This window comes from Rhipicephalus microplus, chromosome X (assembly GCF_043290135.1).
Source record: "Rhipicephalus microplus isolate Deutch F79 chromosome X, USDA_Rmic, whole genome shotgun sequence".
Lineage (NCBI taxonomy): Eukaryota > Metazoa > Arthropoda > Arachnida > Ixodida > Ixodidae > Rhipicephalus > Rhipicephalus microplus.
Genome location: NC_134710.1, coordinates 275,912,652 through 275,936,441, shown reverse-complemented (window position 1 = coordinate 275,936,441; position 23,790 = coordinate 275,912,652). Strand labels below are relative to the sequence as shown.

Below are 23,790 nucleotides of genomic sequence, written 5' to 3'. Positions count from 1 at the left end.
GGAGCGCGCGAAGACACGCCTGCTCAGCTTGGAAGTTCAACTTGCTTCCCTGTCGCTTCCAGCCAGAGCAGAGCACTGTGCTTTGCCCTACGTGCGAGTTATGCGTTTTGCGGACCTTTCAAGCAAGCTGCCCTACCTACCTTCATCCCGTGTGTTTAGATTTTCAAGGTCGCTTTCCCGCCGTATCCTCCCCTCTCTTCGCTCTATCGCAACTCCTTGCCCTTTTCTCGCAAACTCTCCTCTCTTGACACGACCTGACTCCTCTCTGACCCCGAAATCCACTCGTAAGCTTGCGATTTCTGATGACAGCGCAGCTCTGGCCGACTGGCTCGCCCTACGCCATCTACTGACGCCGACAAGAGCTCTCGCTGAGTGGTGCCCGTCCTCGGACTTCTGTAACCGTTTCCATTTTCCTATCTTCTCCTTTCCGTATGTGGCTGTCCCTGTGCCTCTCTCTCCTCCTGCTCCTCTCTCTATCTCTATACCTTTAATTCCTATCTTTTTTAATCCCTCCTTACCCCCCTCTTTCGTAAGCTACTGTTGAGGTGTCCTCCCCCTGAGAGACAGTTACGGGGCTCACTTTTATCTTCTTTTCATTTAAAAATCACTTCCCACCGCTTCGCAACGCCAGCCACGCTGACTCGAATTCAGAAGTTTTGTTTTCTGACGAGAAACGGGCCCGGAGCTGTACCACCCGTTCTGGCATGTGTGTTGCGTGTGCGCGTCTTGCTCGCTCTCGGTGTGCGTGTGTGGTCAGGATGGCAGACGGGAGGCCTTGCATGCTTTTTCCTGCCGCTCAACAAAACGTCGAAAGTGTGACCGCTTGGCGGCTTGGGTGTAATCCGCGCATTAGGTGCCGCGTTGCCGAGGGCTTGCTGATAGCCGTTTACCACCTGGCAGCCAACTTGCCGCTTCGGGCGTCTCGGTATTCAGCTGTGGAGATGAATATTTCGTGGGCGGCGGTGACGGCTACATGCGCGCGAAACTGACTTCATCGATGTCGGGCCCGATGCCGAGCCTGAAGCTTCTGAACAGGAAAAAATTTTGTGTTTTCACTCCCAATGTTTTTAAATGCTGTGTTTCATTTACTATGAGCTTCGAGATACAGCAAACGGAAGCCGCGTCAGGCTCAGGTTCGTTATAAGCGGGCTTGACTGTACCTTTGTCTATTTTTTTGGCTCAAAGAGTCGGGCGTCATTGCTATCTTGTCTTGAAGCTCTACCCCGGGGCGTCGTGACACCCTCAGGGACAGTGGACGCCGATTGCTCGGTAAGCTGCTATGTGCGGTGAGCAAGTAGGGCCACCTTACATTAGGATGTCTCCTTGCGGCTGCCTCTTCTGCGCCTAGGCTGGGTGCTGGGTGGATGCTGGTTGTTGTCAAGCGACTCATTAGGCCTAAGGCTCTGTGCAGCCACCTGTCACGCATGGCACTACTAGGTGGATCATGGCATTGAGGTGAGCACTCTGTTTCTCTCATTTTATTTTTTTATTTTGCGATGCACACAACCTTTGTTGTATTTTAGCTAGGCGTATCGGTCGCCAGTGATAAATTTGCTAGCCGTACCAACCATTGTACCACAGGGGCATTGCGCCTGAAGCTCCTTTGTCGTATTGTAGTGTTTTGTTGAGTATTAAGAGTGTATGCAGCAGGAGTGATGTAACCCACGGCTGGATGTCATCTGCATATTGTCTTCGTTGTTGGCAAGAAATTTGACCGTAAGTCAGGCGATGGACATGCCTGGGACCTGTGAAACTGCCTGTAGTACGGCGCCCTCGTGAGTGCTGGTCGCAACCAAAAGACGTGTCGGCGCGAGGAGCTGTCAGTCGCGCCGTTGCTGTTGTGGGACGACCACTACTGACGTGAAATCGAGTCGAACAGTGCAGCAGTGTTGGTCGGCAGAGGTGTTGTGGTGCACAGACATTTTTTTGGAAAATGTGTTGTCATCTTTCGCTAGAGCTTGTGTAGCTGATTTCTTTTTTTTTCCGGCATATAGTTTGAATTAAGGCTGGGGAGATGTGGAAGTGCTAACACCCCCTGTAAAGTCGTTTTTGCCTCAGGATGCACATGTTTCAGGCGTAGGCCACGTTTCGTGTTCACAACTACAGAGTGGTAGGTGGCCCTGTGCTGGCGAGCGTTTATTATCACCATCATCATCATGTGGGGGGGGGGGGGGAGTTCGCTGGAACAGTGCTCAATCACGTGAGAGGAAGCGCTCCCGAACGAGGACCATGCCTGTGGCATAACAGCACCCTCGCCGCCAGACAATGCATCGGGAGTTTTGAGCCGTCTAGCACGGCTTGGAAGATGGGATGCTGATTGACCGTTGAGAACTGTAGCCGCTCCATTCTCTCCACCCTTGGTGACTTTCACAGCTGTACAGGGGATCACTGGAACGACGTAGTCGAGCACAAAGGCAAACCACTCTGGCCAAAGCAAGCACCCTCCAAATTCTGATCAAATCCCCAGACCAGCAGAAACGAAAATATTTCCTCAATGTTAGGCTGAGCTCAAAAAATAGCATCACGAGCAACGTATCTCAGGAGAAATACACAATGCGAACACACCTTTAGCTAAGTGTCAGTGCATGACACTGCTAAACCAAACAAACTTCATTTCTGCTAGCGATTCTCGATTGTGACCCACGCAAATTGGGGACGATCGAAGCTGCTGATGATAGCTCAAGCTGGCCCCGAAACTACAATTTAGTACAACAAGCACTTCTGAATCTTATAGATTAGTGTCACCTGCAAGCATCAGACCGTTAAACATAACGAAGTCCTTCCATAAGCTCTCGCTCAAGGCGCTCAGCAAATGAGCATCCCAACAAGATAAAACACGCTTGAATAGTAAGAAAATAACACTAAAAATCAAAATTGTGCGCGCTATACAAAACGAAGTGAAAAGTTAACCTTCACTGACGCACATAACACGTAATACAAAACACAGAAGGTATTTTAAACAGGGGCTTTTACTCAGCCTTCCCTGTTGTAATAAAGCTTTCAAAATATTATGAAAACAAAATTGATCAAACAAACATATCATGTCTGCTTCTCCGATGACAAGAAAAGTAAAACTTACAAAAACTGAGATGCATTCTTTGCTCGTCAACAGATGACAAAACTAGACAAATAATTCCCAAAGCTGAATACAGGATCCATGCTTAGTAATGACAGGACGGGCCCCTCTCAGACGAACTCTGGGGAGTCGTGCACCCCATACCTTTCGAGAGATCCGGTCTTGACGAAAGCCCAACGAACAAAAGTGTTTGCCGAACTTGGTAGCAGCAACTTCCGACGTACAGCCGCTTAACTCGAACAAGGGAGCATTCGCTCTACGTCCTTTACCCCACCCATTCGACCTGTGACCCTTTCACTACAATGGGTAACAACAGCCTGTGTTACGGCTCAGGCGTAAGCAATGCTTTTCTTCATGGTTGCCTCTACGCGGCAGTGAAAAGGATGAGACCAGGCAATAATCTCGGCGTCCGAATTTCCCTGAAATTCATTTTTTTATGCGCTTCCTGCCTAATCTTGATCTCAGTAATGGTCTGAGCTTCAAACATTTCCCACAGGGCCCTTTCGCGATCCTACGCCAAGCCCTGAACCTGGCGTCTCAATGGATGACGTCACGAAACTTGACAGCGGCTTTAGCGCGCTTGGCACCCGTCGTCTTTACCGCGTTACGCTTACGCAGACACCTCTTTCTGTCGGGACTTCTCGCAATACTGGCAGCCTCGACACACTCCCAAGTGTGCTGCCTTCTTTGTGTGGAGTCAAAGCACCAGATTCGTTAGCTAGTGTTTCCTCGGGCCCGTTGCTAGCTGTCTCTGCCTGTGACAGAACGGGAGTCCCGATGACTTTAAAGCTAACACACTCGCCTAGAGTACTCTCTATCGGTGAGGGTCTATCACTGTCACAAATAGCTCTTGTTTTCTGGCCTTTAAGGTAGGCCTCATGCTCTCTTTCACAAGCTTTATTCTGTAGTGCTTTACGTCGCACATCCTGCTCAAGCGCTTTGCCCTCAATCTCTCGTCGAGAGGTGTCAACCTCTAGCGCCTTGCAAAGCGACTTGTTGTCAAGCTCTTTTTGACGCGATTCATCATGATCATGTGTGCTGCGAAGCGGCTCCATCTCCAGTGCCTTATGATGCACCTCGGCGTCCTTAGCTATGTGATGGGCCTCGGCCCCTAACTCCTTGCAATACACCTCAGCGTCTGGCTCTGTCTGACGCACTTCGGCGTCTTCCACCTTGTGAGGGGCCTCAACGTCAGATGCCTCGCGACTTTCCACAGCGTCCCACTTTCTCCCCAGCCTCTTGCGCTTTCCGTTTCTCCTTTTCATCTAACGCTTTTCAGCGAGCCTCATTCTGAAGCACTACATGACAGGCCTCCATCGCTTTACGGCGCACGTCGTCCTCCAGTGCTCTACGACGCACCTTATCCTCTCACTCTTTTCGGCGGGCATCTACCTCTAGGGCCTTACGACGCGCTTCAGCGCTGTCTCTATCACTCCGACTTTCCCAGTCAGCAGGACTTTAAAAATATATATATATTATCAAAGCATATCTAGCATGACTAAAGTCTCCTGCTTCCTCGGAGGGTAAGCAATGCAAAATGTGAGCAATTTTGCGCGGCAAAAACGTGACGAGCCTCTCCACCCAAAGGTCATGGCTAACACCAACATTAGAGCAGACAACTTCAAAATAACCGAGAAAATGGACGATGTTCGCGCCTATCGGAAAGTTGTGGAGCTGGCGTTTTGCTTGCTGCCACTTAAGTGCTTGAATTTGACAATCAAGCTCCCTCATTTTGAGTGCATGCTCTCTCCTTTTGCGACTCTCCTCCGCCTCCCATTGTTCGCGTCTTTCAGCTTCGAACTCTTCATGATGTTTCTCGGCGTTTCGCTTTTCGCGACTCTCCTCAGCCTCACACTGTCTGCGACTTTTAGCCTCTCGCTCTTCGCAATGTTTCTCGGCCTCTCGTTCTTCGGCCTTTTGCTTTTGCTCACAAATGAGCTCCCAAAACTCCTCAGCTTCCTCGGCCGTCACATTCTCTGCCCGCATCACCTCGAGAATCGCTTTCCTTGTTTTAGCGGACCCGGCGGAAATCCCCATGGCTCCACAAATTTCAAGGAGGTCCTGCACAAGGTACCGCTCCATCGCTATCTCGTTCATCATGATGCTGTACTACTGATATTCACTGTACTCTAAAACCAATCTCATGGTTTAAAGTACGTGAATATTAAATTATAGCCAACAAAAAACACAAAACACTCCTAACATCTGTTTGTGCTAGAGAGGTCTGGAGAAATGAACAGTAAATGTTGTGCACTCACCCAACTAAAGTAGCCGACGATGGTCCAACTCCTGGCTGCTGTCGAACAGTGTCGTGGGTGTCCTCGAGCCTGCAGGAATTCGCTCCAACTCCGAACCGTTGAGATCGGGGTGGCGGGTTCCACAGCAGTGATACGTTGTTGACTGGGGTAGTGTATTCCAGCATATCCAAATGCTGATATCAGGGTAGTCGTCCTCAGGCTTCCAGGCATCCAATCCAACTTTTCAGTCGTTGAGATAGGGGTAGCAGGTCCCAGAGCAGCAAAATGTTGAGGACAGGGTTAGCGTATCCCAAAGCTGCCAATCAGTGTTACGAATGTGGGTTTGATGGCATCCCACCACTGCCACCACTGTTACGAATTCGGGTTTGATGGCATCCCACCAATGCAAACACTGTTTGGATTTCCGCTGTGTTGCGATAATAGCGGTAGCCAAGAGCGACGAGCAGTCGAATAGACTTTGCTGAAGCCTTTGCCCAGAGGCGGAATATGGAGGCAATCGTTGTGAAAACACCAACAGGTAAGAACGTTTACTATAACAGGTTATAGTTTGTACAAAGCCAGCTAGCACGATGAAGTCAGCTGGGGCGAAAATCCCCAAACATCGAGCCGGCACGGCCCTAAATAGAGTTTTTGGTTTTTTTCTCTCAGACCAGTTTCCGGGGCTCGGCGGAGGAGACGCAACTTTCCCCAGAACTGTACGGCGGCTCGGCGGAGGAGGTGATGCTTTTACCCAGAACTGCATGGTGACCCGCCGCCATCTGCGTGGAAAGTGGCACTGGGAGGGGGGAAGGGGAGTTTGCCGAAACAGCGCTTGATCTCATGAGAAGCGCTCCCGAACAAGGATCATGCCTGTGGCATAACAACAGTTGTTTTGGAGTGTTGATCACAACTGATGTATTTAGATTCGGCTGGTGATATCGTCGTTTAAATTTAATCGAATAAATGTATGTTTGTTTGGTTTGATCCAGCTGCATCTGGCATTTTCATTCGCTCCGAGAGTGTGGTGCTTCATTCCGAGACCCCACAACTTTCACATTGTTATCATGAGTACTCGAACCCACTTATAACAATACTCAAGTGCCACGAAAATTCCATAGTTATAACTGATAATTGCCATAAATGGGTTTCATAAAAAAAAGCGAAATAGAGGGACAGCCGGTTCCGGTCAGAAAACTGTAATATAGGATGGAATATGCCCACAGACACCAGTGATAGACACCGGATTATAGGCAAATGCCTATTTTGTTCCTTACGCTCCTATCGTGCCATTTTGACATATGAGCATGAATTAGAGGTTAAGAAGGGCATTTATGGTGTTTTTATAGTGCCTATAAATGCCTATTTTGGGTGTTTGTGCCTAAATGCCTATAAATGCCTATAAATACCCATTTTCCAAATGAGCGCATATATGAGCGCTATTCAAGCCCAAATTTCGTTTTTGAGTGTGGTGTGAAACCATTATTTATGTAAAAATGGCAGCATCGATATTTCCAAACACTATCAGGTTCAACGAAGACAAAGCTGGCATGCTACGAGCGATTGTAGGAGGAGCATGAGGAGTGCAAAAGACGCTATTTCTGCAGCCCTAAGTGATTGATATGTGGGGTTTAACGTCCCAAAACCACCATATGATTATGAGAGACGCCGCAGCCGTAAGTGGAAGAACGTCTCAGCGTCTGCAGGGGAAGGAGGAGAGGGAATTAAATATTGGGTAAGAAAATAAAGGTGACATCTGTGGCCGAGCACGTGGCGACCACCTTCTACAAATAACTGTCCAGTGTCCTGAAGGAACTGAAGAACCACCCTAAAAACCTGGGTTTTGCAGTGGGAAAGGAAGAGCAGGTTTTTCTGGGCAGCTGCGGGTAGCTGGAGAACGACTGAAAAACTATGGAGGACCACTCATGGAATGCTCTTGTTGATTCAGTCATGGCGAAGTTGGCCAAATCGTTATACTTTTTATCGTGAAGCCTGAGACAGGCGCCGGCATGTTTACAATCAACGGTGTATTTAGCGTACATTCACCGTATGCATATATATGCTTGTTCCGTATGAGATCCCTTGTCATATCTTCAAGGGACAAACATGAAAAAATACAGAACAGCGCTTCAAGGTTTGTCCTCAGCTATTACTTAAAAATAACAGCTGTAACAATATAAAATATTAACTAGGATGAGAATTACTATCATCGCATCGAATTGAACTGTGGTTAGAGCTATGTCAAGCATTTCATGCTAAACTCACATTCGAAAATGAATGTACCTAGACAATCCTCTTTGCGCCATGGTAAATAAAATTTTAGAATGTCGTATCAGATATATTTTTCTAATAATTTGTTTTTTGTTAGTTTCATGACAGAATGAAATGGCTTATAAAGAGAACAAAGTGTGTTCTGTCAATGACGACTTGTTTTCTTTGACATTGTTACTCATCTGCTGCAGCGCCTTCAGGTAAAAAATGTGATGCACACGCTTTTGTTTTGTTTGTAATTTACATGTTAAGTGTCTCTCTCCAGGTGACATAATAAATTGTAGTTAGACACTAGTCGTTCTTGCGTGCCCAATTAAAAGCGTTCCACCATGGTGATTTTTTAAATTGGTTCGCTACAAGCCACCAAAGCATGATACGAAAAAGCAAGCTTGAATTACTTGCCTCTCATCCCCAGTAGCCATCGTGAGCCTTATTCCTTCCCCGTTTTCTTCGGTATCGAGGTTGGAGAATCACATGACACATACGTACCAAGAACAACATGCATAAGCAAGATCACGCGTGCATGACGTGCCCCAGCCTACTCGTGCACGTACGCCATCAATGTTGTGTCAATTCGATGCTCCCTGTTGTGTATTACCAGTTTCTGTGGGATGGATCACTCAGTGCGTGTACTTTAGGAGACGCTGGCAAGGATCATGTATTGTGACCGCGATACGCCACGTCGTTCCGCTGAAAGTGCGGTCAGAGACGACGCAACAAACACAAGCTAAACGTTGCCAAGGTTGCCAAAGGCACAATGCAGGAACGACGAGAAGACGAACGCAAGCGAAATGGGATAGTAGTAGTAGTAGTAGTAGTAGTAGTAGTAGTAGTAGTAGTAGTAGTATGTGCGGTTTTACGTAAAAAAAAACATGATAGGAATACTAGGGACGCCATTGTGGAGGTCTCCGCAAATTTTGACCAACTGGCGTTCTTTAATGTGCCCTGACAGTACACGGGCATCTACTTTTTTCATATCCATCTAGATGTGACCGCCGCGGCCACAATCGAACTTGCGGCATTCCGGTCAGCAGCGGAGCACCCTATAGCGACTGCTCCACCGAGGCGGATGCTAAACGAGGGCCAATTAGTGAATAGGATCTCGAGGCTATTCAAAACAAAATAAAAATAATAACAAGCTGAGATTCCATTTGCACATTTTATTATTTTTCTCAGCGTTCATTCATTATAATGATTTTGAAAGGGCAGTGCAAAGACTGAGGAAAAAGAAAGACAGAGACAAAGAGTGCTGTTTTCTTTTTCTTTTGTCTTTGCACTTCCCTTTCAAAATGATATCAAGCAGCTAGCCCAAATCAAAGTTCTCATTCATGCTACACAATAGAACACACAAATTGCATATGCCAAGAAGAATAATGTCATGTGCAACACTTTTAATGAGGTACTGTTTAAAATGCTAGATATACTCAGGATACGGAACATTTTTCGTCTGTTTTTATAGATACAGCTAGCATTTAATGAAGTTCTGATGAAGAGCATACAGTATGCGACGTCAGTCCACCAATGTCAACGTAAAGGAGCGACGTAAAAACAGGACCATTTCTTGCTGTACGTCACTCCCTGCATCTTGGGGCACACGCCCGTGAGAAGGGCAAGTGACATTCATTAGAAATTGAGCGCTTTTCCGCGACATGTAATTTTTCAAATCTTAACAGGAATGATCCGGAGTGCACAGTACACTATTACGCTTGTCAGCTCGAAATGCTCAAACCTAGTGAGGGGCCCTTAAGGTGTTCACCGATAGGGGAGAAATTGGCTCTACGTGATTAGACCTAGCATGCCTCTCTTCTGGTGTATCAGTGGTCTGGTTATTTGCTCCTGCACTGCCCTTGAGTGCAGTCTGAGAAAGTGCCTCATGTGCTGAAAGGCATAGCAGACGATGCCTTTAATCTTCTAGTTTACAACAACGTTGCCACTGTCGACGTCATCATTAAAGAGTGCCGGCGGTTTAAAGAAGCCAAGAGCCACCGTATTACTCAGCGATTCACCCGGCTGCCCAACACGGCCGCAACCTCATCGTGTGAAGCCGCCCACCAGTCCCCCACGTATGACAACGTCACACGCATTGTTTGTCGGGAAATCGAAGCCGCCTGTTCGGCTCCTCTTCAGCCACTCGTTTTCGCAACGCTCGCCTCTGACCAACAGCAGTCGTCAAAGGCGTGAATAAAAACTGTGATGAGTCAGGAGTTTGCGAACCTCGGCCTTCCATCAGCATGCCCCTTGACTCGCCCTGAAGTCCCGTCTTACTCCCCAGGAAACGCTCGCCGTTCACCTCCAACAATGCCCTTCCATAACCCTTCAGAATGGCGAACACCCGACGACCGGCCTATTTGTTTTTCCTGCCACCAGCCTAGGCACGTTTCTCGCTATTGCCACGGCCGTTGGTCAAACCAACCACGTCAGACTTTCTCTACCTCGGCGCTCATGCATCCGACGACCCCTCGACGTTCAGTCGCCGCACCCTTCAATTTCTATCCGTCATCATCTTACGAGCCTTCCACTGACGCCCCTATGCCCAGTCGCCGCTACACTGACACCCCTTCGTCCGGTCGTCGCAGCTCTCACTCCCCGTTGCCGCTACATCGCCAATCCCGCTCTCCGCCACCTCGGCGCTTTTCCTCGCCGAGCTTCTCTGGACGACCGCAGCAGGAAAACTAGATATTGCAGCTTATAGAGGTGAAGCTGCAATACCAATGACGGCCGAAAATCCTCTACTGACGCTTCCCACGCACCACAACCTGCTTGAAGTACAAGTCGACGATGTTCCTGTGAACGCCCTTATTGACACAGGTGCGCACCTGTCTATTATGAGCGCGTCTCTACGCCGCCGCTTACAAAAGATTATGACGCCGTCCACGACGCAGGCAATACGTGTTGCCGATGGCGGTACTGTACCGGTAATCGGAATGTGCACTGCTCGTGTCAGCATTGCCCATCGTCACGCCGTAGTCCTTTTTGCCGTGCTAGCCTGCTGCCCTCATGACCTCATACTTGGCCTTGATTTCCTTTCGGCACACTCGGCCTTAATTGATTGTTCGTCTGGCACCCTCAGCCTTGATCTTCCCTACTTTGCCGACTACTCTGCAAAGCCCACCAGCCGCTTGAGCCCAACCACTTTCGTTCACCTGCCACCTCGAGCCATCACGTACGTGTCTTTGTCATCGGCCACTTCCGCTCCTGGCGGTGATTATATCGTTCCGCCGATTACTGACGTCCGGCTGACGCGCAGTGTTACTGTGCCCCATACCATTGTGACCGTAGCGGATAACTGTGTGTTCCTTCCGCTCCTTAACTTTGGTTTCACCCCTCAAGTGTTGCCCTGACAGATGTCTCTAGCCCAGCTAACTGCCATAACAGAGGACGATGTCAGTGTTGTCGCTGTATCTGCTCCTGATCGAAGCACAGTCTCACGGTCACCCAGATCAGACGATGGTATTTTTCGTAACATGATTGGATCAAAGCTGTCGCCTAACCAGGCCGACGCTCCCTGCCAAGTTTTGGCCTCATACAGTGACATTTTCAACACCGACGATCGTCCCTTGGGCCAGACTAAAATTGTCACTCACCAAATCAACACTGGTGACACTGTGCCCAATCATCGTCGGCCGTACCGCGTGTCAGCGTCTGAGCGAGAAGTGATTCAAAAAGAAGTGGCCAAAATTCTTACGAAAAACGTAATCGAACTATCAACGAGCCCTTGGCCATCTCCCGTGGTATTAGTAAAAAAGAAAGATGGCTCATGGCGTTTCTGCATTGATTGTCGCCACCTCAACAAAATTACCAAAAAAGACGTGTACCCTCTACCACGCATTGACGATGCCCTTGATTGCCTCCATGGTGCCACCTTCTTTTCATCTCTCGACCTCCGATCTGGCTACTGGCAAATTGCTGTAGATGACATGGACCGAGAAAACACCACCTTCATTACCCCTGACGGTCTTTACCAATTCTAGGTCATACCATTCGGTCTCTGCAACGCTCCAGCGACCTTCGAGAGAATGATGGACACGCTCCTACAAGGATTTAAATGGTCGACATGTTTGTGTTACCTGGACGACGTGATCATTTTCTTGCCTACTCGCCTACCTTCGCAACCCACCTTGAACACCTTTCGACCATCCTGTCCATATTTTGATGGGCCAGCCTGCAGCTCTATTCCTCCAAGTGCCACTTCGGTCTTCGTCAGATTACAGTGTTGGGTCACCTTGTTGACGCTGCCGGCGTACAATCAGACCCAGCGAAAGTACGTGCTGTCACAAACTTCCCAGTCCCACGCTCTGTCCATGATGTTCACAGTTTTGTGGGCCTCTGCTCTTACTTTCGCCGGTTCGTGAAAAACTTTGCGGCACTCACACGGCCACTCACCGACCTTCTCAAACAAGACGTCCCATTTTCTTGGGGCCCTCCTCAAGCTGACGCCTTCTCTCAGCTAATAATCACCGCTCTAACGACACCTCCTATTCTTGCACATTTCGACCCCGATGCTCCTACAGAAGTGCGAACAGACGCGAGTGGTCACGGAATTGGTGCAGTTTTGGCGCAAATTCAGCGGGGCAACGACCGTGTAATTGCGTATGCAAGCCATCTGCTTTCTAAGCCTGAACGCAATTATTCTATAACAGAATGGGAATGTCTCGCCCTTGTCTGGGCGGTTTCGAAATTCCGTCCTTACTTGTATGGCCGCTCTTTCCGTGTCATCACAGATCATCAAACGCTGTGTTGGCTTTCTTCTCTGAAGGACCCCACTGGAGGACTTGGTCGTTGGGCATTACGCCTACAGGAATATTCCTACTCCCTTGCTTATAAGTCTGGACGTCTCCATCTGGACGCCGATTGCTTATCCCGCTACACTGTTGATCAGCCCGACGAACCAGACATCGAGCCTAGCCTCAGCGTCATGTCAATGTCCCAGTTTCTTCACACTGGTGATGAACGACGTCATGATGCTTCTCTGCAACAACTTATTGACCGTCTCGAATCTGCTCCGAACGACACGTCGCTTCAGATGTACGTCCTCCTGAATGGCACGCTGTACCGTCGTAGCCGCCAGCCAGATGGCCCCGAGCTCCTTCTTGTTGTGCCGAAACATCTGCGTTCAACCGTGCTGCATGAGCTTCACGACGAACCAACTGCTGGTCATCTGGGTGTATCTCGCACGTACGACCGCGTGCGTCGCCGCTTCTTTTGGCACGGTCTCGCCCGGTCCGTTCGCCGTTACGTGTACTGCGATAAATGCCAACGTCGGAAGCGACCTACTGCGCCCCCGGCTGGACTTCTTCAACCGATCTTCATCCCAACCGAACCTTTCTTCTGTGTTGGTATAGATCTTCTCGGCCCTTTTCTCGAGTCGAAATCGGGCAACAAGTGGGTCGCCGTTGCTATAGACTACGCGACTAGGTATGCCATCACTCAAGCGCTCCCCACCAGCACCGCTACTGACGTAGCAGACTTTTTGCTCCACGATGTCATCCTACACCATGGCGCTCCTCGCCAATTACTCACGGATTGCGGCCGCGCGTTTTTCTCCCGTGTAATCGACGATCTTCTGCGCTTTTCCTCAACGCGGCACAAGCTGACCACTTCCTAACATCTCCAAACAAATGGCCTTACTGAACAGCTAAATCGGACCCTCACGGACATGCTCGCGATGTATGTTTCCTCCGACCACCATGACTTGTACCTGGCGCTACCTCACGTGACCTTCGCGTACAATTCTTCGCGCCACGACACCACTGGTTATTCACCCTTTTATTTGCTTTATGGCCGTGATCCGACGTTACCACTCGACACCTTACTTCCAACCACTACAACGCCGTCAACCGAATATGCACGCGACGCTATTGCTCGTGCCGACCACGCACGTCAGATCGCCCGCTCTAGACTTTCGGCTTCACAAGCCACCCAGAAAGCCATCTACGGCAGCCGGCATGCTGACGTTCACTTCTCACCCGGTTCTCTTGTTCTCCTGTGGTGCCCAGTTCGTCGAGTTGGCTTATCAGAGAAGTTATTGTCTTGATACATGGGTCCTTACCGTATCATCCGCCAGGTAACCGACTTCACCTATGAGATCATTCCTGCATCTGAGACCACAAGCCTGCCTGCAACCACACCCAGTGATATTGTGCACGTCAGCAGGCTAAAACCTTACCACCTGCCTACTGAAGACCGTAGTTAATGTGCACCGAGACGGCGCTTTTACCACCGGGGGGGGGGGTTGTAATGCTACGTAGCTGACATATCAGGGGTCAGAAGACGACAACGAGGAAGTGCTCTGTCGGTTGTGCGTGCTGTCCTCCATCTTGATTGATTGATTGATATGTGGGGTTTAACGTCCCAAAACCACTATATGATTATGAGAGATGCCGTAGTGGAGGGCTCCGGAAATTTAGACCACCTGGGGTTCTTTAACGTGCACCCAAATCTGAGTACACGGGCCTAGAACATTTCCGCCTCCATCGGAAATGCAGCCGCCGCAGCCGGGATTCGAACCCGCGCCCTGCGGGTCAGCAGCCGAGTACCTTAGCCACTAGACCACCGCGGCGGGGCTGTCCTCCATCTTAGTCGACGCCATACGCATCAGTTTCAATATAGATTTTAAATAGACACACCTTGTGTCATTTTTACGTAACAATATCAACAGCGAATATAGCTTGGAAGGTATTTTAAATTAATTTTGAAGTTTGCGTGAGCGACTGACTCCATAGCGCTATAGACACCCCCGGAGGAGACCCTGAGGGGACCTCTACTTCCCTCACGTCACCACACTGTGGTCAACAAAACAAGTTACGATGACGTCATAGCCACCATTTTTCTTTAGCCGCGTTAGTTCCCGAAATCTATATTTCTCGGCGGCTGATTGCGAGTGCGTGGCCGTGCCGCACGCTTAGAAAGTTTTGTGTTTGGCGACATTCCAGTCCCATTTCCTATTCGAAAGTAATTTTTGATGTGGACCGTGTGGAAGTGCGTCACAGTTCTGTGTTCTGACATGGTCAAGAGCTGCACACGCTAGGTGGCGACAGTTGCACCCAGTTTTTGGAACTCTCTCAAACCAAAACTGAAACTGATTGATAATAAGGAGCCTATAATTAATTATCTGCCATGTGCTACAGCAAACGATGTGTCGTGTCATCACGAACAGGGCCCTAGCAAGGCATTGCAGCAGAAAAATGCGAGGCCAATGTTTTTGTGTCCAGTACCCCTTTAAAATTAATTCAGTAGGAGTGTAACATTTCATCAAAACTATTTCATGTAATACCTCATCTTTTAAACAATCTCTTGAGCATTTGTGGGGTGTTGTTATAGACTGATGGAACTCTGTAGACATCACTCGCTTGAAAAAAAAAAAAAAGTACTTGTCCCCTTGAGTAACCGTGCCTCTCTTGCATCACTTTCATGCGCATAATCATTCGATGAAAGCTCTGTGGTGAACTGTTACCTATTTATACTGTTACTGGAGCAATAACAAGTGCATTCATGTTAAGCATCTTCGTATTGCTAAAGCGCTATATCAGCCGTATATCCTTTCTCAGTGAACTTATAAACTGTCCTGCATCTTATCGATAATTGAATAGAAAAAAAATTACGGAACCCTAAAGCTTCGCCTTTAGCAGTTGAACACGATAGCGACCATCTTGTTCCTAGTGCGTACTTCAAACATTTAGTGCATGAAACCTTTTCGAATACACTATGCACCCATAACGTGGCCTTTAAAGACCCCTGATGCCAAATTTGAAAACTCAAGATGCTTCTGTTGTTTGATGGTCCTGCATGATGAGCCACCTATGACCGATTATCAGTGAGGAGCGTTGCCTAGAAGATATATTAATTTAGTTTTAAAGTGAAGGCGTGTGCTCCTCTGAGTATTCAGGCACAATAGACATGTTCTGTGGCTTCACGTAGACGAGGAATTCCCTTGTGATGTTGCAGAAGTCAAGAACATTTGTGGAGCATGCACAATACCCCAAGTAGCACCTGGAGAGGACCATTGTTCGTCACCCCTCTCGCCCTTTTTTCAGACAGCTCTCGAGGTGGTTTGGCCTTCATACGCCAGGCATGTTTTTCTTTTTCTGAGAGAGACATGCTCAAAGTGCCCACATTATTTCATTCTTCACCGCCCGCGGGTACCCCTATTTGAAAACAGCATGTTTCAGCGTCATCGAAGCTTGAGCGCACATAGCTTTAGGTACTGCTTTGCTCTGGGGTGCTAGTTTCTTATGGTATTTAGGCGGGCGTTTCGAACCGATGCCGCAAAATCGTTCTGAATTATCCCCGCTAGCATTAATTATATGATGCATTAGAGCATTTACGATAAAATTTCGGCACTACCAGACACAAAGCTACAAATTACTGAAAAAAACTCTCAAACAAAACTTTCGCTGTCAAGGGTCCATTAAGACAATAGGCGCAGTAGTGCGTGTGCCTTTTGTAGTGGGGTACCAGCTTTCAACCACGGAGCCACTACACATATTCTGACGCCCGTCTGCAATGAAAGCTTGTATCACGCATTATTACTGCAATATGTCATGTTGCATCATGAAGCATGTATACAGGACGCATGTGTTTGTAGAGCATGAAAGCTACTTTCACTGCATTACCAAGCAGAGGAAGTTCTCACTGTTTTCACAAGCACAGGCCTGGCCGTGTGGTAGAACATCCGCTTGCCACGCAAACGACCCGGGGTCGATCCCCACTTGGGCCCAAACAACCCTGGTGCGGTTGCCACTTTGCTCCAGGTTTTTTTATCATTTATTTATTTTATTTGCATCATTCTCAAGTTTTGGTCATGCATTAGATCATAATTTTTTGCTCACAACCAACAACGCCGATGCCGACACTGACGTTGGAATTTCCATTCAACGAGCTCTGTAACGCTATCGCATTAAAAAATGTGTACGTCTATTCTTGTGAACAGTGCTATTGGACACACCACACACCCATACAAGCTATTCATGTTTCTTGGTATACAGATGAGCAAGAAGTAAATATTTAAGTAGTTCAGCAGAACTACGGCTGTGCCTAGTAGGCAGAATACAAACTAAACGCATGCATTTAAAAAAGCGAAAAATGCCGTATAGTGCAAAAGCATGCTGACAGCATGCATAAGCCATACATTATGAACAGTGGTATGATTAAACTGTATGTCCAGCTAAATCTAGCCAGAGTTTGAAAATATGCCAATGCACTCTATGCTGAGACAACTAAATACATGTTGTTTACTAAAGCACAGAGTAAATCATACTATTTTTGTGTTCTGCCTAAATGCATTGTTGTTTATGGCTAAAATGGCGATTCAGAAACCTCGTAGTGCTACTTTAATGTCAGAGAAATGCTTATTTTGAGATAACATTGCATGTTAGTGGTCCACACAGCATTAGTGCACTTCAAGTCGCCCGCCTGAAAATGGGCCTCTCAGACGTAGCAGTCGCGTTGCCGAATGTTGGTCTTATTTACTGCACGGCCGCCGACATACGCAAAGAATTGTAGAAATGCAGGGTTACTGGATGATTGTGTTGACATCTTACGACGTTGATTGATTGATTGATACGTGAGGTTTAACGTCCCAAAACCACTATATGATTATGAGAGATGCCGTAGAGGAGGGCTCCGGAAATTTAGACCACCTGGGGTTCTTTAACGTGCACCCAAATCTGAGCACACGGGCCTACAACATTTCCGCCTCCATCAGAAATGTAGCCGCCGCAGCCGGGATTCGAACCCGCGCCTTGCGGGTCAGCAGCCGAGTACCTTAGCCACTAGACCACCGCGGCGGGGCACATCTTATGATGTTTTGTGCAACCATAGTCATAGACACGTTTCCATTTGCCTAGCGTTTTTGAAGAAAAAAATTTATTAAGAAGGCAACTTATTTGTAATTACGTTGCTGCAATGCATTCCCACCAGAAGTTGAATGCACAATGTTTCTGCAATAAAAATTTTGTGCTTGCCTGGTTCAAGTGGGCCCAGCTAGATGGAACCACCCATCCAGCCTAACCAAGCAAGAACAGAACTTTTGAACCAATTGTGCCATTGTCCACCGTAACACCAAGCAGTTCTTTTTTTCCATGAATCAAACAAACGAAGAAGCAGCATTTTATTGTGTTCCAATGCACAGAAGAGTCTTTTTTTATTGCAAATGGTTTGACTATTAGTTGTTAATTTTAGTCAGAGCCTTTTATGCCATTGGAATCACTTCGAAATATCCCACTTGTGGTGTGTATGGTGTTATACATTCACCTTAATTTCTTGATAAGTAGAGCACTACTGCTGATAATAATGACGTTCTAGATGTTAATTAACCAACTTCTGAAGCAGTGAGACTGGTCAGAAAATAATAATAAGAAAGTTGTAAATAAGTTTTCAAAATGTCCAATTAGATCATTTCTAACTTTCTATAAATTTGGTATCAGTGTTTTTCTGCCTAATATAAATGCCCACAAAACACAAAAATATACCATGTGACATGCTCGCCTGTGTATGTAGCATGCACCTCACGTTTAGCATCCGAATGATATGCATCCTTCAAAGTGGTTCATGATAGCGATAAGCAGGGAGAGTAGTGATCAATTGTGCTACCAGGAGACTGCCCTGTCATCTATGAGTGGCAGTGAACCAGGCCAGATGCTATCACTCAGAAAATGTTGATAGGCACTGCAATCACGGTGTGCACAGATGTACAAGCGGACATGTCACTTTTTTTTGTTTTTTACACAGGCATCAACGGAGAGCAGAAAGACACTAATTATCGATAGTGAGAAATTATCTCATAAAAAGTTTTGCAATTTGATTTACAACACACTCGCAAGTAATTTCATGCCCAGCTTCACTGCTTTAAAGTTGGCTGACAAACTTGCCTTATTAAGCAATTAATCAGAACAAAAAATAGTATGAATTACTCCATCCGATAGTCAGCAAAATGAATTTGGTCACATCATCATAGAGTGTGTCAGCACATTTTCAAACTTTGGCGTGAGTTTTTACACTTTTCAAAGTTAAGCAATTTTTAAACTTTTTCAGGGGCATTCTGTACATATGCAAAAGCAAGAAGGTGGAAGGCAAGATAATTGCTGGTCATTAAGAGTGACAGACCGGATTCCAAGAGAAGGCAAATATGCCAGGAGGAGGCAGATGGAATTCAGAAGGCTGCGGGGATGACAAGGCCCCAGCAAGTAAAATGACATGGCCAGCAAGTAAAATGACATGGGATGACATGGCCCCAGCAAGCAGTTTTGAAACATGGGAGGGGCATTTGCGCTGCAGTAGGCATATCCAGGCTGATGATGATAATACAAAAGCAATTAGGTTTGAGAGTAAAACCAGCCAGAATTTATATTGCCGCCAACAAGCAGGCCCAATATTTTATTATTAAACAAATAAAAATTATAAAAGAGTCAGTGTACATACCAGTCAGAGGGACCAAAATCTCATCGTTGACAGTTGACGAGCTGGAAAATAGTGTAAAGGGTCACTGCACCACTACAGCTTCACTGGCAAGCAGAGAAACATTATTTTAAAGGGGCCCTGCAACACCTTTTCAGCATGGTCAGAAAACCCTGCCGATCGGTTGTAGAGGCTCCCGACAGCACGCGAGCCAAATATTATAAAGCAGCATGTGGCCTCTGATCCACAATAAATTATCATATTCCGCTAAAAATTGCTTTCTCTTCTCTCGACAAATTGTGCAAGATGCTCAAAAGTCACTCGTTAAAAGCCCATCTATCAGCTGATTTGAGCATGGCGTTCAGTGGTTACACAGATCGCCGCGGAGGGCCGCGACTTATCCACGCGTGTGCGCGTGATCACATGGAAAAAGCCGTGCATTCAAAGAAAAAAAAAAGAAAAAGTGCTCAAGGTGAGGAGGCACGTGTGACATTTTTTTTTTGCCCCTGCCAACCCTCCCTACTTAGCGTCCAGCACTTTCGACGGGACGAGAGAAGAGAGAATGCAATTGCAACATGTGACAAATCTTTGTGTAACTTCACTCGCACTGGACAGATTTTTAAAATTTTTGCAGCATTGAATTTGTGAGGCAATAAGCTCTTCCAGTGAATTCATTCCATGGTTACTTGAACAAGTGTTTCAGGCCACTTTAATGCACCGTATGCCATATAGACTAGTAGAGGGTTGGGGATCTAACCCTTGGCACACTGACTGGATAGAGCCCGAAAGGTGGTGAACTCCTGCTAGTGAGCACCACTGACTATCGAGCGTTCTCCAGCAAGTTTGCACAGAAATATATTGACAGTCCACTTGCAAACTGAACTCTTGAAACAGTTTCACTTTCTCATCCTCCCTTTAGCATACCTATTTTTATTTCAATATGCTAATAACACAAATTTTCTTTCCAACTTTTTCTTTGAACAAAGGCCATGATTGAGTGACATTGCGACATTTCAAAGGTTTTACACTCGAATTTCGATAATTCGAACTCGAAGGGGCTCGAAAATTTGTTCGAATTAATGAAAGCTAAATAAACGGAGGGCTCTCCATGCAGTGGCGCATGTGCATTGAGCTAACACACGAGGGAGAAGTTTTGGAAGACTTACATTTATTCACAAATCACAGGACATCCATTATTAATTGAATAATCGGTGATGCGCGTCTGCACACGTTTGCCTTGCATCGAGTCAATCAATTTCGCACGCAACTTGCAAAGCATTTCTACTTTGGCTTCAGCATTCTCCTGGCAAGAGAAGTTGCGTGCAGAAATGTCCGGCGCTGATACTTTCTAAAGACCAGAACAACAACGACTGCGTAGCGGAGCCTCCCGCTCTCCGCTACGCAGCCGCAGCATGGCCAGCACGTGAGGAAAAAAGGAGGAGCCTCTCCACTCCGAGAGATGTAGATCGGCATTTGAGAGAAAACCAACACTCCACGGCAGTTTTTTTTTTTTTTTTTTTTTTTGCTCTCTTCCCGCGCTTCGTTGAAAGAAGGGTTACGTGGCAGGGACAGAAAATGGGGAAACGTGGCACCGGCGCGTGAAAGACCCCCACCCCCCGCCGCCCCCCTCGAGGCGCAGATCCGTGCTCCCACAAGGGGCAAGGGCTGCAGAAGATAGTGCCTTTTTCCTTTCCTGCAACCATACATTCGTTGGCCCAGCGACAGCTTTGTTTTTTTTTTTTTTTCCTCTCTCTCTACGCGCGAGGCGTTGGAAAAGGGAGAAGTATGACACGGGCGCGTCGCAGATCGGCATTTGAGATAGAGCAAACATACCACCGCAACCTTTTCTTTCCTTTTTCTTTTCTTTCGCGTGCAGCGTTGAGGTGTCGCAGGTGCCGCCACGGGATTGGGCGAAGGGCTGGGAGCATTTTCGGAGCGTGGTATGTTCGAATTGACCGCCGGAAGTGCTTGGGCGTTCCAATTACCGGGCGTTTTCCTCCATTGGAATACACACAGCTTTGACGGGACCTCATCGTGAGTTCGAATCAACCGGAAGTTCAAATTAAGCGTGTTCAAATTAATGAGATTCGACTGTACTATTTTTCTATAATTATACGTAAGCTACTCACATAAACACCTTTGCAATACCGAATGTGGCAAGCCTCAAACAACGTTATAATTAAGCAATCAAACGTCTAAGCCAAGTAAAACTCTCATGCATTTAAAGAACATTTCAACCGTGCTTACCCCATCTTACAATTGCTTGAAAAAACCAATCACCTCTTTTGATGCTTCATCATACGGGCTACTTTGACTGCAATTTATATAAATTGGATGCATTCACTCCCAGCAGGTAGCTTAGCACTACAAATTCTTAGTCAAGCAGCCAACTTATCAGTGTGCTCATTTTTGTTTTTCTGCTTTTTTTTTTTGAAGTCTTGAATGACAGCCTCAGTGCTGTCATTTTGACTTACCATCAAAGGAGATGGTGTGATATGTAGCTAGAACAATACTTTCCCTAGAGTTTGTTACACACATACACTATTACGTCAATACCAGAAAAAAAGTGCAGCATTTATCAGTGCAGCATCAAAGCATTGCTGCCGGAAATCCTCTGCATACTTAATTGTGTGTTTCAAGCTGATGAAATTGTTTTAGCAAGGAGACTTGTTTTCATCCAGAAAACAGCTGTTCTTGTTCTGCTCCAAGCCAAGTCACCACCTTGTCAAAATGTAGGCCCCAGTCAGGCACAACCTTTTCTTCAGCCACTTTAGGTGACTTGTTATCCCCATTTCTTTTGACGTGGGAGGAATAGCTGCAGAAAGAAGGACTTGCTGTGTTGTCTACATGGGCAATAGATTTTTCTATAAAATTTATGTGTAGTGCAACTAAATGTACACTGCTTACAAGTAGCAGTCATTGCAATTTATATAAATTTTCTTGTTGTCGCAAATAGTGTCCATTTCTTGAAAGCCTCTTGAAATGTTTTTGAAAATTTTTCAATTGACGTGTGTATTCAGCATCATGGCTGTACATTCAATATCTCAACTTGTTTCATGCCTGGGTTCATTTAATAGCTATGAAAGCACATTTTAGATTCTGCAGCTAGCATTCCCATGAACTGTACAGCTAACAACACTTTAAGTCAGCCAATGAAAAGTCTCTGTCGTTGACAAACATGGCGACGCAGCGGCGTTTGCTGAGCCACAGTATCCATAGTTAACAAAGGTTTATAGCATCACACTGGTTTGGTTACGGCACCATAAAGAGGTTTTCACTTTGATAAGGTGTGCAATCTCTGATAAGTCGTGCCATCGCAACCAGTAACATAAAACAGGGACGCTGCAACAAGTGAGCGAACGTAGCCGGTTAGGCAAAAATGCAAACATGACGCAGCTCGTGTACTACTTGAAAGTTGAACCAAGCAGATCACTAGTACTTTTACTAACTTGGTTAACCTCCCAGAACAGTTCCACAATATTGACACAGATGCCCTCATGCTTGACAATATCCCAAAGCAATTACCTGTTTACAATGTCATTAGCACCATTATAGGGCCCCTGAACAACTCAAGAGATTGAACTTCAATCTCTTGAGCAGTGATGCCACCAAGGTGTGCTGATTAGAAGAAATTTTTGGAGCATTTTGGAGCAGAAAAATTTGCATACTGGAGCACTTTGGAGCTGAAAAGTTTTCCATTTTGAAGTACTTTGGAGCAGAAAAATTATCCATTTTGGAGCAATCCAGAGCAGGTAACTTCGCATCCTGAAGAAGAAGCAAGTTGCATTTCCATTCAAGGACATGAATAACTATTTCGGGGCTCTTGTGAAGAGCTAGAAATGTTTCATTTGATTGCAAACCTCATGGAACCAAACATCTTAGGAGCATTCCCTATTTCAGTTGATGATGCAAAAATAATGTCATGCTGTTGAGCATTCTGGAAACACTTGTTCAAAGACTATTTTAGCAGCAAATAAGCAGAATACTGTTGAATATAATAGCACATGAAGTAACATTCTAAATACACCCTTGTGGTTATCAGCAGATTTGGCAGACAAATGCTGTGACGTACAACGCTAGAGAATCACACAGTCCTAACTGCATTTCTATAAGATGAATTCAAGGATAAAAGAGGTTCTTTTTCTTTACAACTGATTATATTGCTAGGTGTAACATGACGCCACTTAGCTAGTCTCATAAAGCTGACCTCCTCCTGCACTCATCTCGCTGAGCTGAAACTGAACGATTTAACAAACTTCGTTTTACTTATGCGGTGGTGTTTTATATGTGGCTAGAACGTTCCGTCTACACACAAAAACGCCCTATATTGTCCTCTTGAAAGCAGTGCAAAAAGAAAAAAAAACCACATGGGGTACCTCATGCATTCACTTAAGACAACTCGGCGGCGAGAGCCATCTTGTTTTTATTGCGATAGTTATTATATGTACAATCTCGCCTGGTTTTTACCGTCACCACGGGCATAGGCAAAAATATTTTACTTTTTTTGGAGGGGGCCACCTTGATTTGCACGGGTGCGGGGGGGGATGATTTTGTGCTATATATGCCATAGCAGAAAAAACATTGCGAAGGGGGGAGGGGCGTTCTCGATGTGCCCCCGGCCCCCTAGCTACACCACTGGCCCCCGTCACCATCATGTTTCGTGTACTGTCCAAATTGACAACATCCTCCCGCACATTGTGTTTTAGACGCGGGTAAACACAGAGATAAAAAGAGCCGACCTATCTCCTTTGCATGAAGGACGGACGCGATGACATCACGCACTCAGCATGTCAGGCCTGCCATCGACTTTTACTC

At 46.6% G+C, this 23,790-nt stretch overlaps 1 protein-coding gene across 8 annotated transcripts in view; it reads right to left on the bottom strand.

The window, feature by feature from the left end:
* LOC119161481 (uncharacterized) overlaps nucleotides 1-23,790 on the bottom strand; it is a 192,759-nt gene that overhangs the window by 160,708 nt on the left and 8,261 nt on the right. For 6 of the 8 annotated variants that reach the window (XM_037413977.2, XM_037413976.2, XM_075879208.1 and 3 more), the window contains exon 4: nucleotides 19,000-19,040. In XM_037413977.2, coding sequence (XP_037269874.2) covers nucleotides 19,000-19,040 — 41 coding nt within the window. Of the gene's footprint in view, nucleotides 1-5,334; nucleotides 5,554-5,833; nucleotides 6,110-18,999; nucleotides 19,041-23,790 lie in introns of those variants that run through there. The other 2 variants (XM_075879207.1, XM_075879210.1) reach the window with 2 other exon arrangements.